The 24,755-nt window shown below is 39.3% G+C and overlaps 1 protein-coding gene across 3 annotated transcripts in view; it reads left to right on the top strand.

The window, feature by feature from the left end:
• Window positions 1–24,755, top strand: part of UHRF2 (ubiquitin like with PHD and ring finger domains 2) — a 93,831-nt gene that overhangs the window by 8,444 nt on the left and 60,632 nt on the right. For all 3 annotated transcript variants that reach the window (XR_008504530.2, XM_054500811.2, XM_054500812.2), the window contains exon 3: window positions 12,321–12,580. Coding sequence is in view for 2 of the 3 variants with exons in the window: in XM_054500811.2 (XP_054356786.1) it covers window positions 12,321–12,580 (260 nt within the window). In the remaining variant the exon portion in view is untranslated. The remainder of the gene's footprint in view (window positions 1–12,320; window positions 12,581–24,755) is intronic.

Raw genomic sequence — 24,755 nt, 5'->3', positions numbered from 1 at the left:
CACCATGTAGGCCAGGCTAGTCTCGAACTCCTGACCTCAGGTGATCCGCCCACCTCAGCCTCCCAAAGTGCTGGGATTCCGGGGGTGAGCCACCTTGCCCAGCCTTAAATACCTGTTTAAAGCCTCGTGTGTGTCCCTATCAGAACACTTCTCCCTCTGTCTCCCTAAGAGGTAAACTGCTTATTCTTTTATACTCTTTTTGTTTTTCTTTATTTTTGCTACTTATGTATATTTCTCTGGGCAGTATGTTTTGTCTGTATTTGAATTTTATATAATGGAATTCTTTTTCTCAGCATTGAAAGATTCTCTGCATATAGCTGTGTTTTATTCCTTTTCACTATTATGTCATTCCATTTTATTAACATACCACAATATATTTAATCCATAATTCATAGATAACTGGGCTGTTTCCAGTTTCATCTGTTTTAAACAGTGCTGTTTTGAACCTTCTGTTATCCTGGTGCATATGTTCAAGAATTTCTACCTAGGAATAGAAGTACTAGTTGTTCACCCACAGGGTACTGCCAAACTACTATACTTGGTTCCATTGGTCTGTTTGTCTATCTGTGTTCCTATCCTCTTGCCTCTGCCTCCTAAGTAGTGGGATTACAGGCACGTACCACCACGCCCGGCTAATTTTTGTATTTCCGGTAGAGACGGGATTTCACCATTTTGGTCAGGCTGGTCTCGAACTCCTGACCTCGTTGTCTGCCCTCCTCGACCTCCCAAAGTGCTGGGATTACAGTTCTGAGTACTGTAGCCTTATAGACTGTTTTGATCTCCCTTTCTCCTATCTCCCCAATTTCTTTTCTCCTTCAGGGTCTCTTGGCTTTTAATATTTGCATATGAAAACTGTAGAAATAGCATATAAAGCTCTACAAATCTGATGGGATTCTGTGGAGATTGCATCTATAGATCAGCTTGGAGAATCGACATCTTTACAATGTTTCTTTTTTTTTATCTTTACAATGTTGAGTCTTTTAATTCATGAACATTAAAAGACTTGACTTCTCCATTAACTTAGATCTTTTCTTTTTTGTTTTTGTGTTTTTTTTTTTTTTTGAGACAGGGTCTCACTCTGTCACCCAGGCTGTAGTGCAGTGACGTGAACACAGCTCACTGTAGCCTTGACCTGCTGGGGTCAAGTGATCTTCCTGCTCGGCCTCCCAAAGTGCTGGGATACAGGCGTGAGCCACCGTGCCTGGCTAACTTAGATCTTTGACATCTTAATCAGTTCTTCCTTTACATATTTAATATTTTGCTTTATTTCTGGTAGCTTTGTTTTTGATGCAATTATTATATATGGTGAACTTCTAAAATAGTAATCTGTTTGCTGATATATAGAAATGAAATTGATTTATTTGATTTTTGTAACCAGAAGCCTTTTCAAATCTAATAAATTGTGTAGAAATAATCGAATGGCAGTTCTGCTTTATCCTTTCCTATCTTTGTAACTTCTTAATTCTTGTCAGTTGGGATAAATGGGCACCTACACTGTTTTTCAAAGCATTTAAGACCAAAAAATTGGTAGATGAAATAAATTATTCAAGATTATTCAAATGGAGATAATTTTGGATATATGGAAAAATGCCAACAGATCTACATATGTATATAGAAAGATTAAGAAGAGATAGAACCATGTTTCCAAAGAAAGTACCAGGCTTGGGTGGCTGAATTGTTTTAAACCTATGAAGAGTAGATCATTATAATGTTACCTAAATTGACCTACAACATAAAGAAGGACAGTTTCCTATTGCTTTATAAATTGAGTTTAATACTGATACTAAAACATGACAAAAAGCACATCAGCTTCACTAACATTGACATAAAACCTAAGTTCTAGTCAGCAAATAGAATTATGGTAGAATTATGGCTGTATTCGCTGATTTAACTTGCTTTTAAAAAATTATGGCTGCTTATTAAAAATATATTACTTTAAGCAAATATGGTTTGTCAGGATGTGGGGACAGTTCATTATTATAAAATGTTTCAATATAATTCATTGTACTAATAGGCCAAAGAAAACACATTAATTTAAAATGTTTTCTGCATTTAAATACAAATTTGAGTCATTAGTGATTTTTTTTTTTTTTTTAAAAAAGAAGAGTCTTGGCCGGGTGTGGTGGCTCATGCCTGTAATCCCAACACTTTGGGAGGCCGAGGCAGGTGGATCATGAGGTCAGGAGTTCAAGACCATCCTGGCCAAGATGGTGAAACCCCGTCTCTACTGAAAATACAAAAAATTAGCTGGACGCAATGGCAGTTGCCTGTAATCCCAGCTACTCGGGAGGCTGAGGCAGGAGAATTGCTTGAACTTGGAGGGCGGAGGTTGCAGTGAGCCAAGAACGCGACACTGCACTCCAGTCTGGGTGACACAGTGAGACTCTGTATCAAAAAAAAAAGGAACTCTTGATAAGAGGAATAGACAGAATAGGTTAATATTTTAAACCACATTCTATACCGGTATTCCCTTTAAAGACAGAAGCCAGACAAGGAAGCCAATTCATGCTTCCTTATTTGACGTCTTTCTGGAAGTACTAGATAATGCAATTATGCAGGAGAACAAAATAAAGTGTAAATATTAGAGAAAGCAAAGTTACAGCCTATGGATACCTGGGAGAGCTGAGAAAATGTTTTAGAAAGTTATGAGCAATCACTAAAGTGGCTGTCTTCAAAGTTAACATTGAGCTACTGATAGCTCAAGGAATTAATACGTCAATTAGAACAGGAAAAAAATTTGCAATAACAAAAGGTAGAATCTGGGAATAAGTTAAGACTTACATAAATTAAAACAGTGCTATGTAGTGGTCACAATTAAGAGAGAATTTTTAGCACTGAAAGCCAACTTGCCATTTTTTCTATATTACTCCGATTTCATCCCCCTTTTAAATACCAATATTTAATACATTTTTTACATTAATACTTTTTTATTTGTGTTACCGCCTCTGTCATTACTTTTAAAATAAACTTATTTTAGAACAGTTTTAGATTTATAGCAAAATTGAAGATAGTAGAGTTCCCATATATCCCACACCTAGTTTTCCCTCTTAACATCTTAAGTTAGTATGGTGTATTTGTTGAAATTAATGACCCATATTTTCTTAGCTTTTACCTCATGTCCTCTTTTTGTTCCAGAATCCCACTAGGATACTATACTGTGTGTAGTTTTTAAATCTCCTTTGACATTGACTGTGACAATTTCTCAGGATTTTTTTTTTTTTTTTTTCCAATTACCGTGACCATTTTGAGGAGCTCTGGTCAGGTATTTTGTAAAATCTCCCCCTATTAGGATTCATTTGTTTTCCTTATTTGTCTGGGTTTGTTTTGGGGAGGAAGACTGCAGAGGTATTTTCACCACGTATATAGGGCACATACTATCAGTATTCTATTTGCTAAGTATAACTTAGGTTTTACATCAATAATAACACTGATGTGAACCTGAATCATCTGGCTGGGGTAGTGTTTGTCAAGTTTCTCCACTATTAAACTACTCCCACACCTCCTTCCTATCTTTCCATACTGTACTGTTTGAGAGAAAGTCACTGTACAGTCCACACTTAAGGAGTGGGAAGTTAATGTACTTCACTGCCTTAAGGGCAGAGTATCTACAAAAAATTAGTTAAAATTACTCAACATTGGAGGTGTATTTATTCAGACATTTACATCAGTATGGACTCTTGCTCAAATTGTTCCACTTTTGGCCATTAGAAACTCATTTATTTGATGGCTATGTCCCTTTGACATACCCCCATTATTGTGGGTGTTTTGTTTTTCTTAAGCATTATCTTACTTTCTGGCACTACAACATGCTTCAGGTACATCTTGTATATTTCCTGCTTCAGTCCTAGAATCAACCATTTCTCCAAGATTCCCTGGTTCCTTTAATTGTCAAATGATAGGGGTCGGGCACGGTGGCTCATGCCTGTAATCCCAGCACTTTGGGAGGCCGAGGAGGGTGGATCACTACAGGTCAGGAGTTTGAGATCAGCCTGGTGAACGTGGTGAAACCCCATCTCTGCTGAAAATTAAAAAAAAAAAAAAAAAATCAGCCGGGTGTTGTGGCACATGCCTGTAATCCCAGCTACTCGGGAGGCTGAGGCAGGAGTATCACTTGAACCCAGGAAGCGGAGGTTACAGTGAGTCGAGATCACGCCACTGCACTCCAGGCCTGGGTGAGTGAGACTTCGTCTCAAAGTAAATAAATTTAAAAAAATAAAACCAAGATCTTGGCTCTAGGTATGCTTGTTAGTATTGGTGTGTCATTGCTTTTAGAGCCTTCAACAGACAGCAAGGAAATAATACATATTTGTACTAACCTGTGTATGTATGCATCTATGAATATTTATGTAACTATCTGTATATTAAGCTTACATTATTACTTTTCATCTTTGACCAGAGTTTAGAAGCTGCTGCTTTTGAATTGATTGTTTTGGCAGTGACAGGATGAATTTGCTTTCAAAGGAGGGCCAGTTTAATGTATCTGCACATCTGAGATTAATCAAGGTTCAGCAGTTCAGGTCAACTTAAATTTCTGTTTAGCAAACTTCTCAATACTCCACTATTCCTTCCTCTTCCCTCCCCAATCTTATTCGGAAGAGCATCACGAGAAATTACTTCTCTCAGCAGGTCTTTGCTTTTTATTTTCAGTGTTAGTGCTTTGGCTGTGAACTACAGAATTTAAACTCTATTTGACATCTCTTCTATTTCCTATTACTATTTAGTATAGATGTTAAAGACTTGAGCTTTGCCAGGAGACCTGGTTTCAAATTTCAGTTCAGCTGCTGCTTGGTTATACAAATTGGCAAGTAAATTTTACATTAAGGCGCCCTTTCCCCATTCAGGAGCACATTGGAATCTAGTAATTAAATTCTCAGAAGGTTGCTGTTCATACAATAATAAATTTAGAGCTGTGTTTAATCTTAGTTGAAGCTACTGTAGATTTATTTACTTTTTGGGGGATGAACCTTAGTAATTGTCATAGGTATTTGAAATTTTGACTGGTGCCTTTATTTTTTTCAGATAGAAGTACATATTTCTGGATAGTTTATTCCATAAATAGGTGGATATCTAGCATATGTTTGTAATCGGTATTCTGCCTTCACAGAATTTTTATCACATACTGACTTGTTGACTAAACTGAAAACCATTTAGAAGCTGCTACTTTTGAAATGATTTGCTTATTTTTGAGATGGAATCTCACTCTGTTGCCTAGGCTGGAGTGCAGTGAGCCATCTTAGCTCACTGCTACCTCTGCCTCCTGGGTTCAAGCGATTCTCCTGCTTCAGCCTCTTGAGTAGCTGGGATTACAGGCACCCGCCACCATGCCCGGCTGATTTTTGTGCTTTCAGTAGAGACGAGATTTCACCATGTTGGCTAGGCTGGTCTTGAACTCCTGACCTCAGGTATCACCCGCCTCGGCCTCCCATAGTGCTGGGATTACAGGCATGAGCCACTGTGCCTGGCCTGAATTGGTTTGTTTTAAATTTGCATTGGGTTTTTTGTATTTTCCATAGTGCAAGTCTGAGTAGTTAATATATAAAAACTTTTAAGTTGATTATAAGTCACTTAAAAATTGGGCATTGTATTGCTTTTGTCTTGAATTCTTGGTTATGCCACTTGGTAAAAATATATTTTTTATACATGTAGAGCTTTCTATAGTTGAAATTGCTTTATAGATGAGCAAACATTTTTGGACTTTTCCTTCTGACTGAAATATTGTTTGAACATCATGATAAGCAGGTACAAAAGATGAATTTTCAAATTAACTTTATTCAAAACTGGCATAGGTAAATATTTAAACAGTATGTTAAAATGAAATTTTAGGCCAGGCACAGTGGCTCACACCTGTAATCCCAGCACTTTGGGAGGTCGAGGCAGGCAGAGCACCTGAGGTCAGGCATTTGCAGCCATCCTGGCCAACATGGCGAAACTCCGTCTCTACTAAAAATACAAAAATTAGCCAGCTGTGGTGGCGTACGACTAATCCCAGCTACTTGGGAGGTTGAGACGGGGGAATCACTTGAACCCAGGAGGCGGAGGTTTCAGTGAGCTTAGACCGTGCCACTGCACTCCTGCCTGGGCGACAGAGCAAGACCCCATCTCAAAAAAAAGAGAAATTTTAATCTGAAGTTATTTATTGCCCAATATCATTATTTTGCTCTATTTGATAACTGAGCAATATTTAACCAGTTTCAGATATTTTCATATGTTATTGTAAGAAACTAGATACAACTACTACATATGGAGAGCCTATGAAAGATTGTACAGAGGCTGGGTCCATCCATACATAAATTGAATCACACTGGGTTTAGATTGGGAACTAATTTTCTGAAGCAAGATGGACGTTCGAACCTAAGTTGGTTTTAATTTTGGTTTTTGTGTATGGAAGCTTTTTATGATGCCAGAAAGATCGTACTTTCAAATGGCTGTCATCCTGGCCTAAATGATGACTGTTTAGAATGATGATGGTAAGCCTTTACAGTTTAGCTGAGCATATGGCACTGTTAAACTTCTTACATGTTTTCTTATGCTCATTGTATAATAGAAAGTACTGGAAAGAGGAGAATTATCATTGATATCTTATTATTTCTTTTGTCCACAGTACAGTTCTTGATGTTTTACCTTTTTGATTATGAAATGTGTTAGACAATACAAAGAGTACGATCACTGTCTATAAACACCATCCAAGTTACGAAATAGAATAACAGTACTCCCAGGAACTTACCAGGTGCCTCCTCCTGATTATAACTCCCTCTTCCCTAGTTGTAACTGCTACCCAGACTTCTATGGTAATCATTTCTTTGTTCTTTACTTTCTTATTAATGTTAACCTTTAACAACCTATTAATAATCTTTAACTTATTTATTCAACCCTAATCCCTAATTTTCTGGTTTCTGAACTTTATGTAAATGGAACCATATTGCTTTTGCTTTTTTTTTTGAACAGTCTCATTCTGTCACTCGGCTGGAGTGCAGTGGCATGATCATACCTTACTGCAGCCCCAACCTTCTGGGCTTAAGCGATCCTGCTGCCTCAGCTTCCTGAGTAACTGGGACTACAGGTCTGTGCCACCATACCCAGCTAATTTTCAGTTTTTTATAGAGACAGAGTTTCACTATGTTGTCCAGGCTGGTCTTGAACTCCTGGGTTCAAACAGTCCTCCTGCCACTTGCTCCCAAAGTGCTGGGATTACAGTGTGAGCCATCACACCCAGCCCTGCATTTTAAAATTTGTGATTAAAGAAAGATGGGGCCAAGCATGGTAGCTCATGCCTGTAATCCCAGCACTTTGGGAGGTGGAGGACAAGTGGATCACTTGAGGTCAGGAATTCGAGACCAGCCTGGCCAACATGGTGAAACCCCATCTCTGCTAAAAATATGAAAGGTTAGCCACTATGGTGGTGGATACCTGTAATCCCAGCTACTCAGGAGGCTGAAGCAGGAGAATTGCTTGTACCTGGGAGGCAGAGGTCGCAGTGAGCCAACATCGCACCACTGCACTCCAGCCTGGGCAACAGAGCAAGACTGTCTCAGGAAAAAAAAAAAAAAGGAAGATGGTACAATGAGAGAACGATTTTCAGAGTTGGAGAACCTGTATTCTCAGCTTAACTCCCACATATTTTACCTGTGTATCTCTTGAGCAAATGTATTTCATGTCTGGACCTCATTAGAAAATGGGAATTATTTTGTATTATAATTAAAGGAGGTAAAGTATGTAATGGTAAACTGCTAATGTTTACTAGCAGTATGGTAATAAGACTATACTCTGAGGTTTTGTGTTTTTTTTGTTTTTGTTTCTTTTAGACAGAGTCTTGCACTGTCAATGCAGGCTGGAGTATAGTGGCGGGATCCACGCCTGGCTGATTTTTGTGTTTTTTAGTAGAGATGGGGGTTTTGCCATGTTGGCCAGACTGGTCTCGAACTCCTGACCTCAGGTGCTCCACCTGCCTCGGCCTCCCAAAGTGCTGGGATTACAGGCATGAGCCACTGCACCCGGGCTATACTCTGAATTTTAATGAGTCTTAACACTGAACTTATATACTTAGTAAGGAGACAGTTGTTTCATTTGTGTGTACTATATGCTTGCTGGGTTGGCACGTTACATGAATTTTCTCACTTTATTTTAAATACACTGCAAGATGCTGGGACAAATTAAGTAACTTGTTCATGGTTAAACCTAGTGGGTGATAGGTGAAGAACTTGAACCTAGGTTTACCTGCAGAGCTGGAGTGTTTTCTGCAAAACAAATGGTACCTAGCATATAGTAAAACCATCAAATATTTGCTGTTGGTATTTTCTTATTTTAGTGATTGCTCCTTGCCTCCCATACTTCAGGTTTTAAAAATATTAGATATTTGGACAGGGGAAACTTTTTCTCTAAATGTGGCTTTTTTTTTTTTTTTTTTTTTGAAATGGAGTTTTACTCTTTTTGCCCTGGAGTGCAATGGCACAATCTTGGCCCATTACAACCTCCACCTCCTGGGTTCAAGTGATTGTCCTGCCTCAGCCTCCCAAGTAGCTGGGATTACAGGTGCATACCACCACACCTGGCTAATCTTATACTTTTAGTAGAGACAGGGTTCCCCCATGTTTGCCAGGCTGGTCTTGAACTCCTGACCTCAGGTGATCCACCCACCCTGGCCTCCTAAACTGCTGGGATTACAGGCGTGAGCCACCGTGCCTGGCCCCTAATGTGGCTATATCTTTGATGTGAATAAATGCAGCTCTTAAGTGTAGAATTATGTGGTTGGCTTAAACTTTTTTTTAGCTTTTTAGTTCAACTCCTCTCCTCCCCATATTAATCTTTTAAAAATAATTGTATATTTTATGATGTTTTGACATCTTTGGGGGCCTTACTGGCTAAGCAGAGACTGCCCTTCTTCCTAGGGCTAGCTTATTCCTGGAGACAGTAAACAGCTGATCAGTGAGCCTGCCTTTCATATACAAAACATCTAATCCTGAGTCCATGCACTTAACTACCTCCCTTATCTAACTCTTAAACACCAAGCCAATATTCCGCCCTGATCACCCACGGCCAGGTACCAAACAACTAGAGGCCACCCCTGCAATCCAAAGCCCACTGACATAATTCAAACTAGCCATCTTGTTTCCTCTGCCTTGCCTTTCCCATGGAAAACACAATAAAGGCTCCAGGCCCTAATTTTCCCCAGTTCCCTCTGCCTCCTGTCCAAACCTAGTGCTTTCCTCCTGACCAAACGTAATGCTTTCCTATTTCTCCTTCTCTTGGGAAATGAGTAATTCTTCTTTCAGTGGCATTGGCTTCTCCATGTTGTCACTTAATTACATCAGTAAATTAAAATCTCATGAGTACAATTCAGATGCTCCCACATAGGCAAATTCTGTTTTCCTCTTTTGTTGTCTTGTCTGCTATTTTGCTACTCCTTTAGCTAATTACTTCAGTTGTTAATTTGTACTAGATTACTTAGTTACCATGGCAGGATCTTCTGTGTTCATATTAATCGTACAGGCCTAAGTATTTTTCCTCTGAACTGCCTTTAAAATCCAGGCTTTATAACACAGCTTTAACATCTTGCATGCATCTTGGCGTATTCAAATTTTGCTTGACTTAGTATGTCTATCCAATGTGCAGAAAGTTTTTAATTTAAGAGCATTTCTGTCCCCACCCAGTTTATATGCATTTCTGTGAGTGGTTACTCACAGCAGTACTTAGTAGGATACTTACTATATTTAGTAGGATAATTTTTTTTGGCCAGGCAGGGTGCCTTGTGCATGTAATCTCAGCACTATGAGAGACCAAGGAAAGAGGATTGTTTGAGGCCAGGAGTTCAAAACCAGCCTGGGCAACATAGCAAACTCTGTCTCTACAAGAAGTAACTTTAGCTAGGTGTGGTGGCATATACCTGTAGTCATAGCTGCCCAGGAGTTTGAGTTCGGGAGTAGGAGGCTGCGGTGAGCTGTGATCACACCACTGCATCCAGCCTGGGCAGCAGATAGCCTGTCTTAAAAAAAAAAAAAAAAAAAAATTCTTGTGTCCAGTTGTAAATCTAGGTTTACTATATTCAAAGAATGCCCTACCTTTGTGAGCTGATATGTTCTATGTGTTGATGTTCAAGCAATGGCAGTATTTTGAGGTTAATTTAGGTTTCTGTTAACTTTAGTTTATTGTTAGATGTTAAGGTAGCCAGCTATTAGATCTGCCTGCTAGTATCTTACATTTGATAGGCACATTCAGTACTTCATTTGTGCCACCTCGTGTTCCTTAGTAAGGTTGATATAGCTTAATGTGTTTTTGCTGTTACCATTTTAGTATCAACTATATGCTGCATTCTCTGCTACGCAATATTTTTATAGTAATATATGAAACTTACATTTTGATTTGCTGCAACAGAGTAGTAACCGCAGTTTATTCTCCCAAGTATGATGGACCTTAACATGGATTATTTTCATTTTTACTGTGTTGTCTACAAGAGACTAAATGTCTTTAAATTTGTCAGTGACTAGTATGGGAGAAATGAGCCTATGTTTATTTAATACATGAATTAATTTATATAATGTATAACATGCTCCATCTCTGATTCTTTGTCATACCCAGCATGGTTGGCTCTTAGGTTTTTATTTTTTCCTAAACTGTTCATTCTTGTGTAATATTAAACCTTATGTCTTTCAAGCTATTTCATTGCTACCGTGTTTATTACATACACTGCCTTTGGTCAAATGTACCTCTTCTGGTAGTGACAGTTGATAGTTTTTGTTTAGTCTGTATTCTTTCTACCCTCTGTCAGTTTGTGGTTTGAAACCTTTTTATATTTTCAGTAACTTATTTCTAAGTTCCTCACTTACCTTTGAAGTTCCTGTATACCTGTCTTGTCATTTATATCAAGGTTCATGGTATGATGGCAAGAACATAACCTTCAAAGTCAAGATGTCTTCAAATCCTAACCTTACATTTCATTAGCTTTAACGTAGAGGAAGTTAATTTCTCAGAGCCTTTGTTTCCGTATTTTGTAAAACAGGAATTAAACTTGTTAGGGTTAGACATATCTAAGTAAAGAACCTTGCATAATATCTGGCATGCTAATATTTAACTTACTTCTCCCACAAGGTATGCCATCTATTAGACACCTTAAGAGTGGTGTCTTCTACCTTCAAGGAAAAGATAACCTGATGAAATAGTGATCTTGTGTTGATTTCACTTTTTCCTTTTTAAGGGCTTAGAAAGTTGAAGGAATTTCCCTTGGTTATTGTCCTGAAAGGGCTCTGGCCATTTTTTTTTTTTTTTTTCTTTTTGAGACAGAGTCCCGCTATGTTGCCCAAACTGGAGTGCACTGGCGCAGTCTCCGCTCACTGCAACGTCCACCTCCCGGGTTCAAGTGATTTTCCTGCCTTAGCCTCCTGAATAGCTGGGATTACAAGCATGCTCCACCACGCCTGGCTAATTTTTGTATTTTTAGTAGAGACGGAGTTTCACCATGTTGGCCAGGCTGGTCTTGACCTCAAGTGATCCGCCCCTGCCTTGGCCTCCCAAAGTGCTGGGATTACAGTGTGAGCCACCATGCCTGGCCTGATCTTTTAAACAGCATTTAAAAGGAGAGGATTTTTTTTTTAACCTTTCATTTCATAACTCTTAATTCTCTGATACACTTGTTTTTTAATACTCCTTCCTTTTGTCAGATTGCATGGGTTAGTTGTGGATCAGCCACTGGACTTGACTACATCCATTTTGTGTCTTACAGCCCTGTTCATTTTTATATTTTATCTTTGTTCTTTGAGGTGGTAGATAAATGTATTTGCCTAGTGAGTTACTAACTAGTGATCGAACTTCACCATTTTGTATAGTTGGGTTCATTAGACTCTTTTTTTATTATTGTGCATAATTCTCTCAGTTTCAAGTTTTGTTTTCTTTTTAATACTTTACTGTTTTCTGGTTGGACTGTGTAAGTTATCTTTAGGATTATGAAGAAATTAATGGAACAGATTAGTCATATTAGCTTAAAGTCCTGGCTTTTCATTAGTGTCATTCTTACTGGATGACTTGCAAGAATGACTCTTAGGTACATAAGAATTATATTTTCAAAAGTCTAGTGTATACGTCAGTAAGGCGTAAAGAAAACACCTATTTCATTGAAGGAAATCAGAAGGAAAGTTAGTTTTCATCTTAGTAGATTTAAGATAGCACAAATCGGAAAGAATAGTTTTGATCTAATCTTATTAACCACTTTAAACATGAGTAGCTGCAAATATTGTTTACCATGATAACCCACAAATAACTTGAGTTATATTAAGGTTTTTGAAGCAATAGACAAAATTAAGCTTCATTAACTGATTTTAAACTTTTTTTAGGTAAATGAATTGGTGGATGCCAGAGATGTCGGCCTTGGTGCTTGGTTTGAAGCACACATACATAGTGTTACTAGAGCTTCTGATGGACAGTCACGTGGCAAAACTCCACTGAAGAATGGCAGTTCTTGTAAAAGGACTAATGGAAATATAAAGCATAAATCCAAAGAGAACACAAATAAATTGGACAGTGTACCCTCTACGTCTAATTCAAACTCTGTTGCTGCTGATGAAGACGTTATTTACCATATCCAGTATGATGAGTAAGTGCTCAAGCTATTGAGGACTTTATTCATATTTTCATTTGTAGAAACCAAAGCCTTCTATTTCAAGAGTATTTTAAATAGTCTTTCTGAAGAAATCCTTTAGAGGTTATGTTCATTTGTTACTTTCTGGTTTTGGTGGTTGTACTCTAATTTAAAGGGCCTTTTAGCTCTCGATTATCTCTGGTTCTTAAGTGGTTTATTTTTCAGTATCATAATACTGGCTTAATTTAGGGTATATGGGTTTCTGTTTGTCTTTTTCTCTATTAGGTGGGCTTTTTTTGAGACGGTCTCTCTCTGTCGCCCAAGTTGGAGTGCTGAATGGCACGATCTCGCCTCACTGCAACCTCAGCCTCCTGGGTTCAAGTGATTCTCCTGCCTCAGCCTCCCAAGTAGCTGGGATTACAGGTGCATATCACCACGCCTGGTTAATTCTTGTATTTTTAGTAGAGATAGGGTTTCATCATGTTGGCCAGACTGGTCTCAAACACCTGACGTCAAGTGATCTGCCCCCCTTGGCCTCCCAAAGTGCTGGGATTACAGGGGTGAGTCACTGCACCTGGCCTCTATTAGGTATTTTGATATGTATTTTAACAGTATTTTGGAAACTGTATTTTATAATATGTAGTGTAATAGCATTAGAGTGACATCTATATGTGTATGTTTTGGGGGGGTTGGGGGTGGGGACCGGGTCTTACTTTGTTGCACATGCTGGAGTACAGCAATGTGATCCTGGCTCGCTGCAATCTCCGCCTCCTGGGCTCAAGCGATCTTCCCACCTTAGCCTCCCAAGTAGCTGAGAATACAGGCATATGTATTACCATGCTTGGCTAATTTTTTTTTTAATTTTAGTTTTGAGACAGATTCTCACTCTGTCACTCAGGCTGGAGTACAGTGGTGCAGTCTCTGCTCACTGCAACCTCCACCTCCCTAGGTTCAAGCTAGTCTCCTGCCTCAGCCTCCCGAGTAGCTAGCATTAGAGGCGTGCACCACCACACCTGGCTAATTTTTGTATTTTTACTAGACATGGGGTTTCACCATGTTGGCCACGCTGGTCTCGAGCTCCTGATCTCAGGTGATCGGCCCGCCTCAGCCTTCCAAAGTGCTGGGATTATAGGTGTAAGCCACCACACCTGGCCGGCTAATTTTTTTGTAGAGATGTGGTCTCACTATATTGTCCAGGCTGGTGTTGAACTCCTGGACTCAAGTGATCCTCCCGCCTCAGCCTTCCTAAGTGCTGGGATTAAAGGCGTGAGCCACTGTGCCCAGTGCAAAATTTTTTTTAAACAGCTTTTTATTGAGATAGTTATGTACAGTTTACCTGTTTAAAGAGTATAATTCGTTGTTTTTGACGTACTACCACAAACTAATTTTAGAACAGCCCCCCAAAAAGAAATCTCATATTGATTATCAGTCGCTCCCCAATCCCACTTCCCCAAGAAAATAAGATTTATTTATTTATTTGTTTAGAGACGGAGTCTTGCTCTGTCACCCAGGCTGGAGTGCAGTGGTGCGATCTTGGCTCACTGCAACCTCTACCTTTCAGGCTGAAGCGATTCTGCTACCTCAGCCTCCTGAGTAGCTGGGGGCTACAGGTGCCTGGTACCACGCTGGGCTAATTCTTCTATTTTTTAGTAGAGACAGGGTTTCAGTATGTTGGCCAGGGTGGTCTCAAACTCCTGACCTCAAGTGATCCACCCACCTTGGCTTCCCAAAATGCTGGGATTACAGGCCTGAGGCACCACGACTGGCCCAAAATAGGTTTTAAACTGTTAGGATGGAAGTGGTATTAAGAACTTGTCTTGAGGGTTTAGATTCTGACAGTAAACTATTGTCTTTACCCATTTAAAAAATTGTAGTACGAAAGTTACTGTTGGGACAGATTTAATATATTAAACACACTAAATGACCTTAAGTCACTAATCAAGTAATAAATTAATATGTATGGAAAATATTATGCTACCAAATTCTTATCAAGTACGAGTTCGAAATCCTAGAATGGTTATTATTTTTCATACCACAAAACAGTGTAACAACACTTCAGTATTCATATTTCCAGGATATCTGGAAATGAATCAAAAGTAGATCCCTTTAATCTTTACTTTTCTGGTACTTATTGTGGTTGTGGTTAAGCTGCCAACACTGCTTACTTGACATGGTAGATGGTAATAGTACCAACGATTATCTGAGTATTTAGATCTGGAATTGGCCAGAACTGAACTGAGGCTGGGGTAGAAAGGGGTTGAAGTTGGTGTATTAATAGTTAGTGGTCTCTGGGTTTATAAATGCTGTGTCAAAAGAGGTAAGTCAGTAGAATGTTTTAAGTTCTTGAGTTTTGTTGTAGAAAGGGGAGAAATAATTAGGAAAACTACTACCTTGTATCTGATTCTGGCCAATAAGTGTTAGTGTTTGGCAAATAATATTATGCAGAATGGTACAACATAGACATAGAATAAGGAACTTTAAATAGTGAACTAAGGCTTATTAAATTTTACAGTTTTAGGGGCTCTTAAAGTTGCTTTTGAAGTAAGACTATCTAATGGATAGGACCTACACTTCAGTTTGGTGTATCTTAGAGCGCAAAACACAGTACCTTAGCATATATTTGGCTGCTTTTTTTGTCAGTTGGAATGAATGTTAAGTAAAGGGGAATCTAAATCCAACATGTGTGAAAAGACTAAAATTACCTGCCCTAAATAATTTTACGTGATGGAATTAAATGTTTCAATGCTGGCAACTTAAAGATACGATAGCTGAACTTCCTTTGAAAAATGAAGGATAACAGAAGCTTAGTAACAGGTAAATGTCACCTCTTTAAAAGGAGGAAAGAACTATATAAAATGAGATGTATAAAATAAATAAGCTCCTGGATAAAAGAATCATTATGAGCCCGAGCCCGATATGGATGTGATACAAAGCTTGTTAAAGTTTCATTCTTCGTGATCATTAGAAAAATGAATTATAAAATATAATGAAGTACATGTTGATTTCAGTAAGTCATCAAACAAGTTCTTCTTTGAATGGAGGATGCATTGAAGAAAGTTGATATAGCCTAACAGTAGTAATACACAGATTTTTTATTTTATTATTATTATTTTTTAGACAGAGTCTCGCTCTGTTGCTCAGGCTGGAGTGCAGTGGCACGTTCTTGGCTCGCTGCAACCTCTGCCTTGCAGGTTCAAGCGATTCTCCTGCCTCAGCCTCATGAGTATCTGGGATTACAGGTGCCTGCCACCACGCCTGGCTAACTTTTGTATCTTTAGTAGATACGGGGTTTTACCATGTTGGTCAGGCTGGTCTTGAACTCCGGACCTCACCTCAGGTGATCCACCTACCTCAGCCTCCCGAAGTGCTGGGATTACAGGTATGAGCCACTGCACCTGGCCAGATTTTTTATTGAGTAGTAAGCTCCAAGTGAGTCGATAGAATGTGGTCGTCATATAGTTATGCTCTAAACCTGTTTTACTTTATTTTATTTATTTATTTTTGAGACAGAGTCTTGCACTGTGGCCCAGGCTGGAGTGCAGTGGTGCGATCTTAGCTCACTCAACCTCCACTTCCTGGTTTCAAGCAATTCTCGTGCCTCAGCCTCCCAAGGAGCTAGGATTATAGGCATGCACCACCACACCTGGCTAATGTTTGTATTTTTATTTGAGACTGGGTTTCAAGTTGGCCAAGGTGGTCTTGAATTGCTGATCTCAAGTGATCCACCCACCTTGGCCTCCCAAAGTGCGAGATTTACAGGTGTGAGCCACCGCACCCGGCTAGTTTCATTAGAAGTAAGATACCTAGTACAAACCAGATGATGCTGCTGTTGTACTGGACTGGCTATTCCCTACTAGGAATATTGTCCTCCAACTCCCATGCCTTAAAAACAATACCATCAGGACCTGGTGCATGTTCAGAGTAGGACTCAAAATGTAAAACTACAGTGAAGAGTAGCCAAAAAAAACTAAATACTTAGCTTGAAAGACCTGGATTATGATAGCTCCCATATTTTAAAAGCTCTTAGAAGAAATTTCTGTATAACACAGAAGGGAAGTTTCAGGATAAAATAAACTTCCTACCAGTCAAATCTCTCTGAAGATGGAGAATGGTCTGCCTTGAGAAGTAGCCAGTAAACTAGCATTGGCCGTTTTCAGCCATAGATGGGAAGACTTACTGGAGATGATGCACTGCAAAGAGAATCTATGAAGTTAGTAATTGTATTAGATGACCTCTAACGACAGCATGTCATTTTTACCTCTAAGCCAGTGTCTCTCAAAGTCACATTTTTGTACTTTAACTAAATAGGCTCTAAGTACTTATAGGTTACCATCCTATTGCATTTATGGCTTTATGGTATTTCTCTCAAAGAACTACTTTTTCATTTTTCTTCTAGAGTGATAAGCATTATTTGGAAAACCTGTGCACAATTGTGTCTCCAAACCTCTGAGTGTAGGAGTGTAGTTTGAACAAGCTGTCATTTAGCAAAAGCAGGGAGATGTATTGTACATGAGATAAAAGAAACCTGCCTCTGGAATTATTCTGGGGTACGCAATGTTTGTCAGTTAAAATGGAGCTGTTTAAAAGCTATTTTTTATAGTAATCTACATATCTAATAGATTACTAGACGAGATTATCAGTCTTTGAAATGAAGCTTCATTAAAACAGAATTCGTTGCTGAATTAGGCCAAGATAAATAGATATTCTCTTGCATTTTCAACTTCTACTCCAGTCAGAGCAGAGTTAAAAACAATTTTTAGTCTATGAAGAATGATAGCCATTATAGATTTATGATGTTTCTTCTTAGGTAGAGGAGTTTCAAACACCAAACCAAAAAAATTTAAGATATAGTAGAAGATGTAATTCTAAAATATAACTGAAATAATTTGTTTCCTAATTTATTTCCATTTTTCCTTCAAAAATTGTAGATACAAACACTAAGTTCATGAAAAACAGGTTATGTTAAGAGATTTGAAATGTTTTAAAATTTGAGTTTTACTAGTTGCTTGTAAATGGTCCTTTTCTATAGATTTCTTGGTGAACATAGGCTGAATTGTTTTTTGTTTGTTTCTTTGAGACGGCTCTGCTCTATGGCCCGGGCTGGAGTGCCGTGGTGTGATCTTGACTCACTGCAACTTCTGTCTCCCGGGTTCAAACGATTCTCCTGTCTCAGCCTCCTGAGACACGGATGTGCACCACCACGCCCGGCTAATTTTTGTGTTTTTAGTAGAGATGGAGTTTCGCCATGTTGGCCAGGTTGGTCTTGGAACTCCTGACCTCAAGCCTCAGTTTTGGGATTACAGGCGTGAGCCACCACACCCTTCCTGAATTGTTGAAGGTTTCTTGTGAATATTCGATTGTCAGCCTTAAGGCCTACATTAAGCTGTCAACTTTGTGGTTCACACCTTTATGCAGATAGTGCAAAGCAAACATTGGGTTCACATCATGTACAAAGTAGATATTTATAAGTTTTTTTCTGGATTGCTGTTCTATGTCACTTATCTGTCCTTACCCTTGTTTTAGTAGAACTCAACCTAATCAGTACACAGGGAGAACTTTGACAGTAGAATTATTAAATTTAAACTCTAGAGATCTAGATTTCAAGGAATTCTTAAGTCATTTTTAAAACCACTCCTTTAGTGGGCACATACAACTTGGCCGTGAGAACTACCTCCCCTTACCCAAACCCTGGTTGCTGGAGAGAGACTATACTTGAATGAAAACTCTTGTTTCTAGTGGTATTTTGAACAGAAAAGGGAGGAGGACTTAAGCAAAATGTTAAGGTAATAGAGGCAATTATAAATCATTAAGTGGTTAATATAAAAGAAAAAAGGGAGACAACATCAGATTTTCTTGTTTCATTTTAGTAAGTGTGTACTGTTCAGTTTTATAGCTTCCTCAATGTTGCGTATTCCCATCAATTATCCTCTCTGTAGTTAAGATATTAAAAGTTAAGATTAACATTTTTTAAGGGCCCTAAACATCTAAATTCACAAAACTGACAGCAGTCTTGCAAGTAGAGACCCTGAAGCTATTGATGAAGAGTCAGGATGTTGACTGAGGGAAGTAGTGGTCTTGAAGGGCAGTCATTCCATCAGTGTTTTTAATAATATCTGTGGCATAGCTTATGATATTTTAGAGAATGTTGTCTTATGTGCCGGACTCTGAGCATAACTTCTTACACAGATGCTACGTAATCTTTAGCATGACTATAATGTTAGCTACATTAAATCTCGTATGAGGAAACCAAGGATTAATTACATAATTAGCCAAGGGTCACATCTATTAAACTGTCTGACTCCAGAGCCCAAGAGTTAACCAATATGCGATATTGTGATTCAGCACAGACATGGTATATATAATTGATAGTAGCCAGCTTGTATGTTGCCTTCAGAGGTCAACATTTTATATAAATATTTAATTGCAAGTATGACCTGAAGACTTGCTTTAGACTTTGCCTGGCATTTAAAGCAAAAAGCACACATGCAACTTCTATTGAGTTAAACCATAGGTATGTCAACAACTTAGGCTATCCTGCCAAATTTTATCTGTACTCATCATTTGGCTGCTCTATCAGCAGACAAATGCTAAAATCTTTATCCTGCTTTTGTATATAAGAAGCATCTGCTTTCAGTGGATTTTATTTAGATTCATTTTAATTACTTAGACTAGTGTTCCTCAACCCTGGCTACACATTGTCTAGGAAGTTTTCAAAATAATCGGTGCATGAGACCTCTCCGCACAGAATTTCTAGTATAATCCTTCTGAGGGTGCCCCCTTCCCTCTCCTTGGCATTGATGTCTTCAAAAGTTTTAATGATTCTAATCATTCCCTGTGATTCTATTTCATTCCCTGTGATTCCCTGTGATAATAATTCCCTATGATTCTAATGTCTAGCCATGGTTGAGAACCACTGCCCTAGTTCATTGATTCTCAGAATAATGGTCCTTGGCCAGGAGCATCAGCACCACGTGTTAGAAATGCAAATTCTTGGCCTGTGCAGTGGCTCATACCTGTAACCCTAGCACTTTGGGAGGCCAAGGCAGGCAAATCACTTGAGCCCAGGAGTTCGAGACCAGCCTAGGCAACATGGCAAAACCCGGTCTCTACAAAAAAAACTCAGCCACCTATGGTGGTGTGCACCTGTAGTCCCAGCTACTCAGGAGGCTGAAGTGGGAGGATGGCTTGAGCCCAGGAGGTGGAGGTTGTGGTGAGTGAAGATTGTGCCATTGCACTCCAGCTTGGGCGACATGGTGAGAACCTATCTCTACCCCCCCCCGCAAAAAAAAAAAGCAGAATTAAAAACAAAACAAATGCAAATTCCTGGGTTCACTCCAGACATATGATGAATCAGTCCTGGAGTTGGCTGAGCAGTATGTGTTCTAATAAGTCCTTTGAGTGACTCTGATGCATACTCAAGTTTGAGAACAAATCATTGATAAATTCCTTTTGACCCAGCCTTATCCATTACTATCAGGCAGCTGCTGCCAAATAGCAGTATGGGGGAAAGGAGTTGATATATGACAGTTTAACTAAATATATTTTAAAGACCAAAGATGATATGCAATACCTGAAGAATCTGAGCATTCATTCTTATTTTAGTATGTCTAGGTGGTTTGTGGCTGGTTTTTTTTTTTCCATTTTGTTTCCTTATAGACAAAATTATTGGAACTAAGTCTTTTCTAAAATTATATTTCATTCAAGCTAAATGATCTGTAGTTGACTTTAAATGAGGGACCATTTCTCCACTATACAGTCTTTACCCATATTAATTTTTCATAGAAATTAATGTCCATAATGTATTTATGGGGAAATTTGTCTGTTAAATTCTTGAGTGGGGGAAATACTATGTAATAGTTGACTGTTCTGAGACCTAAGGTTTTTCTTGATCTGTTGCCGAGGCTGGAGTGCAGTGGCACGATCTTGGCTCACTGCAACCTCTGCCTCCTGGGTTCGACAATTCTCATGCCTTAGCCTGTGGAGTAGCTGAGATTACAGGTGCCTGGCACCACGTCTGGCTAGTTTTGGTGTTTTTAATAGAGACAAGGTTTCACCATGTTGTCCAGGCTGGTCTCAAACTCCTGACCTCAAGTGATCACCAGCCTCAGCCTCCCAAAGTGCTGGGATTACAGGTGTGAGCCACCACCTCCAGTCAGTCCTTCTAATACAAGCTTCCTGAACGGAAGATGGGATTGAACTAGATGTCAGATTCTTCCCGGATTGTAAAATGCTTTTCCTTGAAATGTTACCAGTGGATGAAGCAGCTCAGTCTCCGGTCATTACAGAATAATCAACCCATAAATTTTCAATCAGTTCAAAAGTTCTCTAAACATTGGCATAAGGTTTGTTGTTTGTTTGTTTTTGGAGACAGGGTCTTGTTCCATCACCCTGGTTGAAATGCAGTAGCACAAACATGGCTCACTGCAGCCTCGACTTCCTGGGCTGAAGTGATCCTCCTGCCTCAGCCTCTCATGTAGCTGGGACCACAGGTGCACACCACTGTGACCAGTTAATTTTTGATTTTTTTTTTTTTTTTGGTGGGGGGTAGAGATGGGGTCCCACTTTGTTGCCCAGGCTGGTCTTGAACTCTAGGCTCAAGCGATCCTTTCACCTTGGCCTCCTAAAGTCCTGGGAGTACAGGCCTGAGCCACTGTGCCTGGCATGGCACGAAGTTCATAATGATATGGTCTAGGCTTTAATTTTTAGGCCATAGTTACCACACTACCACCTGTTCTCTTTATCCTCTTAAAACCAAGGATTTAACATGTACTGTTAGTCAGTCTTACAGTTCAGTTAAAAAGCTAAGTGTAAGGAAATTATTCTTGTTAGTGACTTGCTTTCCCTTTATTGCTTTATTTAACTTAGTGGTCTAATTTAGAGGTCTCGGGTTATAACTTTTAGCTGATTTCTGTAAGAATAAAAGTAAGCTAGAAAACACCTAGTAGTTTGAACAAGGAAGTGTCTATGTAAAGAAGGAAAATTCTTATGAAAGTTAATATGTCTGTATCTCATCTTAAGAATGTTACCTTTGGCTAGGCAAGTTGCCATCTTTAACTGTGGGCAAATGATCGCCAAGAGCCTTTTCATAGTGAAGCCCAAATTAAAGTAGCTTAATCCAATAATTCTCTTATTAAAATAACACAGTGTGCCAAGCAGTATACAAATACTTTACCTGGATTATCTCATGTAATCTTCATAGAAACTCAGTGAAGTAGATATTTTCTTATGTGTAAAGTGGGAATAACTGAGGTTTAAAGAAGTAACTTGCTCAGTGTTAGAGAGCTAGTAAATAGTAGGCAGATTCCAGAAAGCACATGCTTGCAACTACTCTACCATACTACCTCTCATTTTAAGAGAAGCATGCTTTTAAAAAACCATTGTAAAACACCATCTATCTATAGCATATCAGTTTGTTTAAATAACTTAAAAATTTGTGTTTATCTCTCTAGTCAGAATGCTTTCACAGAACAGATACTATAAACCAGAGAAGTTCTTTTACTTGTCCATAAACACCTGTATGTACTTCTCCGTGGGGGAGAACACATACTCTTTAGTATTAAAAGGGTTGCTTAAACCAAATAGGTTCAACTGCTACTTTTAATACAGTGTCAAGGCTTTACCATGGGATTGAAATCAAATGAAATGTTACAGCATCACTTAGAATTTTGTGGGTAACTTAGGCTAGGCTATAATTAAAAACTCATCTGGCAAATGTCTTAAAATATGTTGTCTTTGCTCCCAGCATTCTTTAAGATTTCTGGAGCTATTCTCAGTCTGTGGTACATGATTTTGAGTAGCCTTAATTATGGCTACTGCAAATAGAAGTCAGTGAGCCAATTCTGAATAAAATCAAGTGGTATTTTTAGATGAAAGTTTTTCCAAAAAGTAACAAAACTGATTTTCTTGAGTATATTGATGTAGTGATCTTTTTTCTAAGAGTTCCAAAAATGTTTTTAACAGTGTCAAATGTAATTATTTCTAGGTTTTGATGGGAGAGAGAGTAGATTTTTCTTGAATTAAGTGTCATGTCAGTCTTGAGTACAGGGAACTAGAATGAGTTGTTTAATTTCAGAACCCTGGTAAAATAACCTGTCTGCGCTATTGCTTCTTGGTTGTTATTGGTGTCTTTACCAAACACTTAAGAGTATTTCCTCTGTCTATGACTTGTAGGCTCCTGAGTGGATGGTAATCAAAAGGAGGAAGGAAGAAGTTAGATATGCATTTGATCTTCTCATTGCTCATGTGTTACAAGATCACTTAGTACTTAGAAAAAGAACTTTACAGATACCAGTTGGTTTCACCTCTTCAAACTTATATATCGTCCCTTTACATTTATGTTTCTCGAAGATGGTCAGAAACACTGCATTTTCACCCATGTAAGGTGTTTAAAAAACAGATTCCTGAGGGGACCCTCTCTCCCTGCTTCCTCATTGTGTGGGCCTTGGGTAGGGCCTAAGAATCTGCTTTTTTTTTTTGTTTAGACTGAGTCTTGCTCTTGTCGCCTAGGCTGGAGTACAATGGCGTAATCTCAGCTCACTGCAACCTCCCCCTCCAGGGTTCAAGTGATTTCTCCTGCCCCTCCCTCCCAAGTAGCTGGGATTACAGGCACCCACTACCACGCCCAGCTAATTTTTGTATTTTTAGTAGAGACAGGGTTTCACCATGTTGGCCAGGCTGGTCTTGAACTCCTGACCTTAGGTGATTGACCTGCCCCGGCCCCCCAAAGTGCTGGGATTACAGGCATGAGCCACCAAGTCCAGCCTAGGAATCTGCTTTTCAAAGAGGTACCACGCTGGCCATTAAGTATACAGAGCAGTGGTTCTGTCACAGGCTATATAGTTTAGGCACTAGATTTAGAATTTGGGTTGAGGCCGGTCATGGTGGCTCACACCTGTAATCCTAGCACTTTGGGAGACGGAGGTGGGAGGATCATTTGAGCTCAGCTTGGACTACATAGCAAAACCCTATCTCTATTTAAAAAAAGAATTTGGTTTGAATTCCAGGTCTTCAGTTTATTGTTAAGGTTTTTGTTTTCTCTTAAATTTTTCAGCTTTTAATTTCCTCATCTGTAAATAACTATTTGACCTGTGTTATTTATGTATTGATTGATTGATTGATGGAGTCTTGCTCTGTCTCCCAGGCTGGAGTGCAGTGGTATCATCTTGACTCACTGCAACCTCTACCTCCCAGGTTCAAGCGATTCTCCTGCTTCAGCCTCCTGAGTAACGGATTACAGGGGCGTTCCACCACATTCGGCTAATTTTGTACTTTTAGTAGAGACGGGATTTCACCATGTTGGCCAGGCTGGTCTAGAACTCCTGACCTCAAGTGATCCGCCTGCCTCGGCCTCCCAAAGTCCTGGAATTACAGAGATGAGCCACCAACGCCTAGCCTCTTTATTTTTGAGACAGGGTCTTACTGTGTCACACAGGTTGGAGTGCAGTGGCACAACCACAGCTCACTGCAACCTTGACCTCCTGGGTTCAAGTGATCCTCCTGCCTCAGCTTCCTAAGTAGGTGGGATCACAGGTGCATGCCACCATAACTGGCTAATTTAAAAAATTTTTCTTTTTGTAGAGACAGGGTCTCCCTGTGTTGCCTAGACTGATCTCAAACTCCTGGGCTCAAGCAGTCCTTCCCCCTTCGCCTCCCAAAGTGCTGGGCTTACAGGCATTAGCCACTGGTCCTAGCTTTTTCTTCTAATAATATTGAAAATAACCTGGTGATAATGGGATAAAACTTTTTGCTTTTTATTTACTAATTAATAAAGACAGGTTGTTTTGGTAAATACTCTTCACCCCCGCCACCCTTTTTTTTTTTTTTTTTTCTCCTGTTTTTGAGATAGAGTCTCACTCCCGTCACCCAGGCAGGAATGCAGTGGCATGATCTCGGCTCACTGCTGCCTCGACTTCCCTGGCTCAGGTGATCCTCCTGCCTTAGCCTCCTAAGTAACTGGGACTACAGGCATACGTCACCTCACCTGGGTAATTTTTTTTTTTTTTTTTTTTTTTTTTTTTTTTTTTTTGAGACAGTCTTGCTCTGTCACCAGGCTGAAGTGCAGTGGCTCAATCTTGCCTCACTGCAACCTCCGCCTCCCAGGTTCAAGCGATTCTCATACCTCAGCCTCCCAGGTAGCTGGGATTACAGGCGTGTGCAACCACACTTGGCTAATTTTTAGTAGAGACAGGGT

Source organism: Pongo pygmaeus, chromosome 13 (assembly GCF_028885625.2).
Source record: "Pongo pygmaeus isolate AG05252 chromosome 13, NHGRI_mPonPyg2-v2.0_pri, whole genome shotgun sequence".
Classification (NCBI taxonomy): Eukaryota; Metazoa; Chordata; class Mammalia; order Primates; family Hominidae; genus Pongo; species Pongo pygmaeus.
The sequence above is the reverse complement of the archived record's forward strand: the minus strand, read 5'-3'. Positions and strand labels throughout refer to the sequence as shown.